The sequence below is a fragment of the Ammodytes marinus genome (assembly GCF_949987685.1).
Source record: "Ammodytes marinus genome assembly, chromosome: 6".
NCBI classification, from domain to species: domain Eukaryota; kingdom Metazoa; phylum Chordata; class Actinopteri; order Uranoscopiformes; family Ammodytidae; genus Ammodytes; species Ammodytes marinus.
In genome coordinates, this window is record NC_137235.1 from 16,288,209 (window position 1) to 16,300,144 (window position 11,936).

The window sequence follows — 11,936 nt, forward strand, 5'->3', positions numbered from 1 at the left end:
TTGGCGAAAAAGTCCCAAATAACACCAGAACAAAGCTAGATTTGTCGCTTGTCGCTGTTTTGAAAAAAAAGTCGCCAGGGGGGTAGAAAAGTCACTAAATATAGCGACAAAATCACTAAGTTGGCAACACTGCACGCGACTCCGCGAGCAACCGGTAGTAGATCCGAATGTTGTTGTTTTTGTTGCCAGGTAACCAGTTACAGGGCGCCAATGCCTAGCGCCCCAAACCCTCCGTTAAAACTGAATGGTAATAGAAATTGATAGGGCCACTCTGAGTGAACGAGGGTTTGGGGCGCCGTGAACTGGCGCCCGTAGAAGTCAAATTAGTCAGTTTCGAGCTTGAATTTCGCCATGAAATGTAAATACAGTGCCATAATATAAATTCAGTGTGCATTCTTAAGTAAAATTAAATAGTTTAGTTGCCTCAAATTAATAAAAAAATAATAATTTTATTTTTTATTTTTTTTGGGGTCGGAGGAGGGGGGCGGCGCCCCAGCGCCCTCTATGGGCCAGCCGCGCCTGCCTTGATAATACCAAAAGTAGTCTAGGTCCTGGGTAAGATTTGTATGCGCTTCATTTAGTGGAGAATATCTCAACTGTTGTAGACTAATATGACCCCATTGAACAACATGGGATGTGTGACAATCTCTACCCGGGACGAAAGTCTTGAAAATGACCGAAAAGTCTAAAACATTTAATAAAATATTCGATTTAGGCAATATCTCATTCAATATGCATGCAGTGCATAATAGGTTGACTGTTTTGTAGCCATTTATTATATATTAAATCAGAATGTTTACACTATGACCTTATAATCATTGTGAACTTTGTGATCCCCTCAGAAAATCTGTAACTTCAAGGGGTTATATGTACGCATATTTAATTAGACATTGCCTCATTTGCACATTTTATTGCATTTAGACAAAGTGTAATACAAAAACTAGTTCTCTTAATATGAAGATTAATCTGGTAAAAAAGTATGAGGATATCTATAAAGGAAAAAAAAAGTCCCATTCACCACGTAGAGTGATACTAGTGTAACCTGTTGTGGTCATTTTCAGGACTTTCGTCCTTGGTAGAGATCGTCACACGTTTGCCCATGTTGTTCAATGGGGTCATATATATAACAGTTGAAATATTCTCCTCTTAATGAAACGCATACAAATCTTACCCAGGACCTAGACTATAGGGGGCACCAACATTTTACATCTTCAAATCCTATACATTGACTTTCACCTAATTTGTAAATCAGTTTTAACGTGGGGAAAAAATTAAGAGTCGGATATTTATACTTTGACCTTTATTTACTAAAATATATGGACACGAGCTGCAAATACAACTGATTATTAGTAGCAGAAGAGCATGAACATAGACCAGAAAAGAGACAGGATAACCAGGACAGTTTAGACATACAGTATAAGAAATGTAGTTTAAAAAAGGGTTAACATCTGAAGAAACTTCACACATAAACAGCGGAACAAGGAGACACATGCTATGCACGACCATATTGGTGCTTTGCAGGAAAAATTTATCACAACTTTAGTGCAATGATTAGCTGATGAGCGCTTTGTTCCTCTTGTCTTTTGGCCGAGCCTTTTCTTGGCCTTTCTGGGGAAGGTTGGAATCATTCTGGCTGAGCGCAGTCCGTGAAATAGCGGACATGCCGTCGACAAACTTGGTCTTGAACAGGACGTTGGCATTGGTGAACATGCCGTCCTTTAGGGACACCACCACAAACTAGAGGGAGAGAATTTGAAAAGGTCAAGTGAATGCATGTTTTGCTAAGGCTTTAATATTTGGTTTGCTCACAAAATACAACATTACTTAAAATATGGTGAATGTGTAATGTGGTAAACTGTACAGAAAAATGTGTGGAAGCGCACACACACAAGCACAAAAGTAAGCCTTCTGCACAACAATTGAAGGTTCGGTAAGAAAGTGTGTGTGTGTGTGTGTGTGTGTGTGTGTGTGTGTGTGTGTGTGTGTGTGTGTGTGTGTGTGTGTGTGTGTGTGTGTGTGTGTGTGTGTGTGTGTGTGTGTGTGTGTGTGTGTGTGTGTGTGTGTGTGTGTGTGTGTGTGTGTGTGTGTGTGTGTGTGTGTGTGTGTGTGTGTTTCAATGTACCTGGGAGTGTCTAAAATGTGTGCGCAGCATCTGTCCGATGTTCTGTGTGTGAGAGAGATCCAAGGCAGCGTCCACCTCGTCTAAGATGTAGATGGGAGCGGGTTTGAACAGCAGCATGGCCAGGATGAGGGACAAGGCCACCAGGGATCTGGACACAGGCACACAGAGAGGGGGAGCTCAAAAACACTGACTGACTTGCGCTTTATTATCATCCAATGGAAACCTGATGGAGAAACCTTTCCATTAAGTAAAGTGTGTTTGCTGACCTCTGCCCACCACTGAGCTCGGTGAGGTTCTCTTTCCAGGTGTTGCCAAGAGCCACCTTGAACTCCAGGCCATCCAGGACACCACAGCCCTGGGGAGGGGCCAGCTTGGCAGTCGCCCCCGGCAGCAGAGTGGAGAAAATGGAGCCAAAGTCCTTGTTCACCTGGAAGAGGAAATTAAATGTTACAATGGAAGTGAGGTCCAAATTCAAATGAATTTAAGAATGTTAAGAATTCAAACCACTTAAGACACGTTGGAGATACCATCTGATGTTGGCTCATCGGTGACATATGATTGTATACGAGCGTGTGTGTAATATAAAATGTTTATGGAGGATGTATACGTTGGACATGATCGATACAGGGAGAGTGAAAATGTTGTGTATTAAAGAAATGTTAGCGAAAGTGTAATCTGGGTTAAGTGGTAGTTAATTGAATAACTAGTTAATGGTTTTGCTAAGGGGTGGGGCTAGGCCTTTAAAAGCCTGCCAACCATTGTTACTGGGTTCAGTCAGTGTGTGACGGTAGGACTTTGTTTATGGAGAGACCTTTTTGATCTATCCTTTTGAATATTTGTTTTACTTTCTTTGGACGTCCAGTTTTTTGTACTTTAACACTCCTTTTTTTAAATAAAAGCACCTCAATTATTTTGCAACTTTGGCCATCTTGTATTCGTTTTCCAACAAACCCGACTCTTTGTAACATAAACTAAAAACAATATCCCTGAAAGAGAGCAGACCTTCTGCCACGCCACATTGAGAGCTTCGTTCTTTTTCTGGTCCAGCTCCAGGATGGTCTGTAAGATCTTTGCCTTGTCGTTCTCCACGATCCTCTTCTTCTTCATCAGGTCGTTGTACTGCAACGGCACAGAATGGAGAGATTCAGGTCGTGTTCACACCTAATAGTCCCCTTCTTTGGTGCGCACCAGTTGAGAGGGGATACATCGTTTTGTTTTTTAGATAGTTCGGTTAGTGTTCAAAAAGATAAAACTCTAACGGACTATACATTGTAAACAAATTATCGCGCGCCCACAGAAATGCTGTCAAACAGTTTGCTGAGCAAAAAAGCTAAATCGCTCGCAATTTCTACCATCGCCCATATCACAGAGCACCGGCCGGTTATTTTCATGCTTAATGTGGAGGAGCGCATATTGTAACAGCCAGAATATATATTTTATGTAGTGCTACTTTCCTCTCAAACCAACTCAAATTAACCGCACCAAGGGCTTAAACGCTCCTGGGTTTATTTCAACCGCACTAAACAAAGCTGGTGTGAACATGCCCTTAGTGACTACGCTGTAGTTTATCTGCATTCGTCCACAGAAACTCTTCCCCCCCCCCCCCATGTATCTCTCCGTAACCCTCACCCTTTCCTCCGCCTCGTTCAACATGTTCATGGCCCTCTTGTTGACGTTCCTCTCCAGCTTGGCGGTGGTCTCTTCGAGCTTCTTCAGCCTCTGGCCCGCCTCTCTGGGATTGTTGGTCTTGAAGTCGTACGAGGTGTTAGGCTGGCCGAAGAACTGACGCTCTGTCTGGATCCAGTCGTGTTCCTCCAGCATCCGAGACACCTGGGAGAAGAGGGGGGAGAGAGAGAAATGTTTAGAAGAGCCTAATCTTATTAGATGGATGAAACTCTGAGGGAGGGAGGGGAAAGAAAGAGAGATGGATGGATGGAGAGAGAGAGAGAGACATGGAGAGATGGATAGAAAGATAGATCATGGTAATACATTATTGTACCAAAGTAACTGACTGAAGCTCATTTTTAGATTGTGTGCGTATGTACCTTGTCCGCAGCTTCCTGGCTGTCTTTGCGGTGCTTGCTGATGTTGTGTTCCTGCTCCTTGATCTTCAGCTGGACTTCGTTGATCTGCTCCTCTATTTGATGGGCCTCCGTTTTCTTATCCTGGAACGTGCAATTGGGATGAAAAAGATCAAATACGTGTGTTTTTCCTAGGAATTTCAAAGCAAAAAAGTACATTTATTCAACGATTTCTTCTTGAATTACCTCAAGAGTCTTCAACCTTATTCCTTATATAAAAAGTCCAGTACTGGAGTTATACCACAAATACCCCTTAAAAGAAAGCCAAAGCATTTAAAAGGCTAGATTGTATGCACCTTGAGCTCTTTGTCATGAGCCATGATCACTTCCTTTTGATTGGCGAGCTCCTCCTGGGCTTTACGCACTGCCTCCTGCACAAAGACACCAGAGGGAGAGAGAATGAGAACAGTACAATAGCAGTGCCCTTTGATTAGTGTAGTGATGATGTATCATTCACCAGACGGATTCATTGTGATCGGCCATGAATAGTGACTTAAATTAGCTACGAGGAACTTTTGAATATTTCGGAAACACGAAAAACGGAAAGTTCCCCGGAGCACGTTTCAATAGACAACAGTGATGCCCTAACGCATTATTCCACCAAACATGTATGCCTAAAACGTGTTGAGTCTTGCGGAGCTTTTGAACAAATTCTCCTATGCGCCATGACACAATTTTAATGTATAAAAACTCAAGTACCTTGTTCTGTGAAACTGTGCAGGCCATGCTGTCTATCTGCTGCTGGAAGGCCAGTGTGGCCTCATCTACAGCCTGGATCTGCTGCTCGTAGCCGGCCTGCTCCCTCTGCAGCTCCTCCAGCTCCAGGGCCACAGCATCAGACTCCTGCACACATTAGGGGGAAAATAGAATTTACCAATTCACCAGACGCATTGGCAGATTCTGGCTGTTGTTGAGAGAGCAAACAATTTTTTTTTTAAATGTGTCCTATACAAACAACTCATGGAAAGGGAGGTGTGTGTGTGTGTGTCTAGTCGGTGTACCTGCTGCTTCTGCTTAAGCTTCTTATTGAAGGTGTCTGCTTTGGCCTTGGCTGCATTGAGTTTGTGCTGAGCGGCTTTCAGCTCCTTGGCCCTCTCTTCCCCGGCGTTCTTCATCTTGTTCTCCAGCACCTTGTACTTCTCTTCGGCTCGTTTCTGCACGTCCTTGGTGACACGCAGAGTTTCCTCGCTCTCCTCTGGTTACACAAACAAAACACACAGTAAGAAAAAAAGACTAAGTAGGACAAATGTTTTGTATCTTTTATTTCAATTTTTAATTAGACCTGTACATATGCATAGGCCCAGGAGGAATCACAAAATCAAATGTCTTTTTCTATACAGTATGCATGCATTTTAGAGTGTGTGCTCACCGATGGCCGTACGCAGCCTCTCCAGCTCCTCTTGCTGCTGGTGGAAAGAGCTCTGCTGCAGCTTGGCCTGCAGAATCTGCTCCTCCTCCACCTTTAGCTCGTGCTGCTGCTTGAGCTGACGATACCTGGAGGGAGACAATGTGGTCAAGGGAATAAGAAAATGTAAGTTAAATATGAGCTGATGAAAGCTTTGACAAATTGATACAACTGATACATCTGTCATAAGCTAATATTGGTTGATTTGTCAACAAAAAGATTAGCTTCTCGCCCCAATCATAATCGGTTCAATCTGTGTAAGGTATTTTGTCCAAGTGTATGCATACTTCTCTGCAGTTCCCTTGAGACTGGCCAGCTGCCGCTCAGTGTCCTGAAGCTGGGCCTCCATGTTGTTCAAGTTGTCCCGAACCTCCTTCAGCTCCTGTAAGCTGGACAGAACTGACGCCGACTGGGAGCGAGCACCTGGAAGAGAAAAAGCAGAAGTAGAAAAAAAAAGAGATGTCCATTTGCTTTTATATGACAAGCAAGCTTTTACATGTTTGACTGTAAAAAAAGAATTTAATTTCATCAAGTCAAAAAACTTTTTTCCAGGTATAGAGTTCAGAACCGCTATAATATAGTAATGTAAATGTCATTCTAAGAAAGAGGGGGTGGGGGAAACAACATTTGGATATGCACAATAGCAACATTCAAACCTCCACTCAGAGTTCCCTGTGGGTCGAATACGTCTCCTCCGAGTGTGACAGTCTTGGTCGTCACCTGTCGATCAAAAGCCACCTTCTTGGCGTTGTCCAGGGTGTCGCACACCAGCGTGGAGCCAAAGACGTACTCCATGGCTTTGTGCAGGTCAGACTCATATCCCACCAGGGACAGAGCTGTGTGGACCTTGTCTGCTCCCACCTGAGAGAATAGAGGGAGAACGGACAGAGAGAGAGAGAGAGAGTAACCGATGGAAAGAGAGAGACGTTCAAATTGTCTTTCATGTTTCAAGTACTGAAAGAACGACCGTTTCAAAATGTATCAAACTGGTTGAACTGTTATTGAGATGAGCTCTCACCAGGTTCTTGGCCGCGTTGACCACTCTGTCATTGAGAGTCCTGGCAGAAATCTTGTTCAGGGGAATGATGGTGTATCTCCGCTGTAGCTCTCCCTTCTCCAACAGTTTGTTACCGGTCACCTGGCAACAAAAAAAGAAACAATCACCACACCGGCCACCTGTCACACTGTCCCATTAAAACCTGAAACAAGATTACAGTAAGGTAGCATGCACGCTACCCTACCAACACACCTACCTCATTGTCTACAACAATGTTATAGAGCCGTCCTCCTGCAACAACCTCCAGTGCTGTTGAGTAGGCGTTGTCGCGAACTGTGATCAGATTGGCCAGCAGCCCCTTCACTTTGCTACGGTCCCAGCCTCGCTCTGGGTCCCTGTAAGACGAGAGGGAAACACATCAAACACTTTGCAAACATGGTGTTTACACCCTCATAGAAGCATACAGCATCACTTTCACTATCACAAATGGAGTAATAGATTTTGTTTGTCTGAATAATCAGCTTTAGCAGTGTAGCTCCTAGGTGATATAAGGCTGAGAAAACACACACACGTGGGTGTGAAATTCAGAATGGATCAATTCAACTTTTGGAAAAGATGATTTGGCCCTAGAATGGATCGTTATCAGGAGCATAAAATGAGTAGGAACATCTGGATTCAAAACATACAGCACAGCTAAAACAAATTCTTACTTGTAGTCAAAGCGCAAGTTAGGGAAGCGGGACACGAGACGCTCATAGGTCTCTTTAAGTCGAGCGACCTCTCTAGACAGCTGCCTTCTTTTGTCCAGGAGACTCTCCTCCTTCCCATCTGCAAACACAAACACACACACGAAGCATTACTATAATATTTATAACATAAGGAATGGCAGCTGCCTTGAGTATAAGAGGCTCTCTGGATCTGTCACACACACACACATTACCTTCATAGCTGAGTTTAGCTAGCTCAGCCTGTAGTTTCTCCCTGCTGCTTTTGACAGCCTGCATGGCATCCTGATCTTTCTTGTAGCCACTGTCCATCTTTTTTACCTCTGCCTGTTTGGTCTTCAGCTCAGCCTGGGCATGCTTCAGGGTCATCTGGGCCTGGAGAGAATAGAGAATAGAAATGAACAATCTTTACAATCGACAGGACAGAAATCCAATTCGGTCAACATGGAAAAGATTTTTGTTTTTTAAGCAGCAGGCCGACAATGAATATTCATGCAGCTGAGCGCAAATGTTTGTACTGATACAATTGCTACTGAAGATAAACCATTAACCTGAAACACGTCACCCCTGACAGATCATGTTGAAGACCATTTCCTCACCTGCTTGGCCTCAGTATCTGCCTTGCTCATGTCGTTCTTGCAGGTCATCATCTGCCCAGCCAGCGTGGCTGCTTCTCCGTCCTCATTGGTGGAGAGTCCCGCAGACACAGCCCTGAAATGCTGCTCAGCTGCCTCCAGGGCGGCACTGTCCTTCTGGCCCTCCTCCTGCACAGCCCCGAGCTGCTCCGTCAATTTAGAAACCTCCTTTTCTTTCACCACAAGCATTTTCTTGTCCTGAAGATGGGGAGGATAACGATGTTTTTTTATTTATCAGAAATTCAGATATGCATATTAATTTACCTTTATTGATACTCAAGAGATCAATTGAGGGGTGACCCTCAATTACAATGACGTTGATGAAAACAAATGCAAAACAATACATACACAATATACCATGCAAATACATCTAATACACAACAAGCTGATAAAGAGACAAAGCAACTGAAACGTTTAGACAGCGATGTAGAATGGCTGTAATTAAAATCAAATGGGTGAAAGACAGTACAATATAGCCTAAATAAAACACTTACAGGTAGAGTTCTGCAGATTTAAGATAATATGTCTAGATTTGTTAAAGAATATGAAGGTATTTATTTTAATTTGTTGCTGTAAATTGTTCCAGGAGTCAGGGGCATCGAAGCTATATCAATGATGTGAAAGTCATAGCGGCACATATTGGCAAAACACATCGTCTCCCGTTACCTCTTCCATACTCTTGACCAGCTCCTTCTTCTTCTTGGTTTCGTCGTTGAGATTCTGTTTGATCACATCAAGCGAACTCTGAGCTTTGGCGTCGACGCGCTGCACATCGGCTACAGCCTCCTCCAGAGATTTCAATACTCCACTCACCTCCTACAGTTAAGAAGAAATCAAAGACGACACAATATGACTCAACATTCCTTCTACAAGTGGTAGTTTGATTAGAAATAATAATAATAATTAAAATAAATAAATACATACATATATACAAAAGATTTAATTTTAATGGGATACAGATCCTTTTGTACACCTCTTCAGAAATGTCTGTTGACGCCTATGGCAAGTTTATTTATACAACCCAGTTCAGACACAAGGCAATTGAAAGTGCTTTACAGGTGCATACAATAACAAAAAAAAATCTCCAGAAAGACTGTCTTATAAAGCTAAAAAACATTTAAATTGCAATAAAAAAATTAAAAGAAAAGGCAAATAATCAAATTTCAACCAAATGAACGTGGTAAAGATCCAATCAGGAGAAATCAGGTGAGGTTACAAATAGAACATCCATTCAATCACTCAAAAAACAGCCGATGGTATTTCCCATATTTTAAATACAGAAGCCAAGTAATAAAAATAAATAAATACAAATTATTACACAAGAGCACACAGAAAAAGAAAAAGAAAAGAAAAAAAGTCTCCACTTAAGTAAAAAAAAAAAAAAAAAAAAAGGCTCCCTATGTTTCTATGTACCTTGTCTTTTTTCTTCTGCAGCTGTTGGATCTGGGCCGAGAGCTCCTGGACCTTGCTCTCGTTCTCGGCCATGCTGGCTTGCATCTTGGTGATGTTATCCTGCATCACCTTCAGGTTCCCTGCAGACTTCACCTTGGTTTCCTCAGCGCACACAAACAGCCAGGCCACGTACAGCCGCGACAGGTGCTGGATCTCACGCATCAACTTCTGGTACTCCAAGTACGATGATCGCTCCTGTAGAGGTGGAGGAAAAGGGCGAGATCATGAGACTAAAACGTACACACACATACATGGTGAAAGAATGGGGGAAACCCTATCATTCTTGTTTAGCAGGACATTTTTTCGAACAATAAATGAATATAAAGTTTTGATGTTGCAGTCACCTACCTCTTGCAGCTTTTGCATGGTTGGAGTAATTTCCTCATTCAAAATCTTAAAAAAGTAAACAAAAGAAAAACAGTTAACTATATCTTAGTTAAGTAGTAGCATTTAACTTTGGTAGCAGCTGCATAATGTACAGAGATGCATTAAGTCTAGTAAAATGAGTCTAGTTGTTTTAATCATACCGTCTGAATCTCCTTTAGCTTGGCCTCCTTCTTCTCAATGGTTTTCTCAGCACTGATCTTTTTACATTCATACATCCTGGTTCCTGCTGCCTCCTCGATCATGGCGAGGATCTGAAAAAAGAAAAATGAGGTGATCATTGGAAGTACTTGAAAAATGCAGGAAAGTTAAGAATGAAAAAAGTACTGATGGTGAACGTGTTTATGTTTTACCTCAGGTGGTTTCATGTTTAGGACTTTGGTGATCCTCCCCTGAAATATTGGAGAGAGAAAAAATCACATCACTTAAAGACACCATAGAGGGCTAAGAAAATAAAAAATAAAAACTGCTGAACCCATGAGACTGACCTGCATGATGAGAAAATGCGGGTTATTGACGTTGAGGCCAACACAGCAGAACAAGTCCTGCACCCTGGTGGTGTTAGCGTTGACTCCATTGATGAGGTACTTGTTCCTGCCACCAATCACCACCTTAATTAAAGAAAGAAAGGGGTCGTATCACGTAGGCCTACAAGACAGTTGTACTGTCTAACATCGCACACAATAATTTGTAACTAAATTACCAAGCCTACCTGTCTAGTGACGGTGATCTCATCGTGGGTCTCGAATCCCAGAGGACTCTGGCTTTTATTGGAGTTGTCAAAGGTAATGGACACAGTGGCCTTGGTGATGCCACCCTGTCCATTTTTGTAAACCAAGTCCTGAAGGTTGGAGGCTCGCACCTATTCAAGTGGAAATGAAATAAGGAGACACACGTTTCAAGGGGGACCAGTTTTGGTAAGCTAGTGTTAAGATGCCTCGCCTAGCTCTGTTTTGCTAGTTTACTATAGAAAACTACTCCCACTATAAAACTGTTCTTCAACTGCGTCACTTTTGCCATGAAGCCTAATGATAGGTCAACGAAGCACTTACATGGGTGAGGTTGGTAATACCCAAAAGGAAACAAATAGAGTCCAAAATGTTAGACTTTCCGCTGCCGTTCAGTCCCGTAATGGCGTTGAACAGCGGGTCGAAGCCGTTGATCTCTGTCCGCTGGGCGTAGGATTTGAATCCCTCTAAAATGATAGACTTGATGTACATCTTTGAGCTGTCCCTTCTCTTCTCCGCGGGTCCCGGGAGGCAAGATATATGTTGGTTGAATCCCAAACCCGGTTAGTTAATAAGTAAAACACTATAGCGCAACAGCCCAGTGTTTACAGCCGACAGCGACAGCTCGTTCTTCTTCTCCTCTCACTTGAATTTTGGCGCCAGGTGTTTGAGGTATTCTTCTCTACGCCGGGGACAGATCAGATAAATTTAAGCTATCTAAGCACGATGTGTGCACATATGTATTACATCTATTAACAAATACATATGATTTTTTTCTCCAATTGAAATATAAAATTGAAAGACACCGTTTTAAATATATTTATATTGTGTTTTATTTATTTTCGTCCGGCAAATTTTAAGGCAACTAAAGGCTAACGACTTCTCTAGCAGCTCTCTAGCGCTCTATCTCGGATAGAGATTAAAGAAGTGAAGGATACAGATGAACTTTTTAGGATCAACGATCAGTCAGCGATGGGTGATAGTTATGAAATGGGATATTATAGCTTGTGTGTCAATATGTTAATGATACTTGCATCCAGCCTATCGTATTTTTTATGAATCTATCCTGTTAAACAATTAACAACTTGAAATATAAATCCATTAGGAACCACAAAAAAAATAGGGTACCTATATGTATTAATTAATGAGGGTAGGCCTATTTAGTTACTGAAATTACTACAGTCACGATTCCAACTAAGTCCCCTGTGCTTCTTTTTTTAAATCCGGCTAAGGCTACTGAAAGTATTTTATTATTATCATTATTATTAGCCTATTATTAGGCAAGGTAGACTTTTCATATTATATTCATTCCTCTAACTGATATTTTTTTCCTATAGGAATAATCACACATTTTGTACAAAGTAGACATTTTCAAATTAATACCACATCATGAATAATGATTCTACT

The 11,936-nt window shown here is 42.1% G+C and overlaps 1 protein-coding gene across 1 annotated transcript; it reads right to left on the reverse strand.

Annotated features, from left to right (window-relative positions):
• Positions 1 to 1,293: 1,293 nt before the first annotated feature.
• On the reverse strand, positions 1,294 to 11,158 carry smc2 (structural maintenance of chromosomes 2). Its single transcript, XM_080029474.1, has 25 exons — positions 10,854 to 11,158; positions 10,514 to 10,663; positions 10,290 to 10,412; positions 10,155 to 10,193; positions 9,945 to 10,055; positions 9,766 to 9,810; positions 9,379 to 9,612; positions 8,632 to 8,781; positions 7,930 to 8,163; positions 7,546 to 7,705; positions 7,316 to 7,433; positions 6,862 to 7,000; positions 6,627 to 6,746; positions 6,265 to 6,469; positions 5,896 to 6,031; positions 5,573 to 5,697; positions 5,205 to 5,398; positions 4,903 to 5,046; positions 4,500 to 4,574; positions 4,168 to 4,287; positions 3,752 to 3,952; positions 3,125 to 3,241; positions 2,389 to 2,549; positions 2,123 to 2,270; positions 1,294 to 1,737 (listed from the first exon to the last, which is right to left on the reverse strand). The coding sequence occupies exons 1-25, from the start codon at positions 11,019 to 11,021 to the stop codon at positions 1,552 to 1,554; spliced, it is 3,603 nt and encodes a 1,200-aa protein (XP_079885600.1). The 5' UTR covers positions 11,022 to 11,158; the 3' UTR covers positions 1,294 to 1,551.
• Between the last annotated feature and the right edge of the window lie 778 nt (positions 11,159 to 11,936).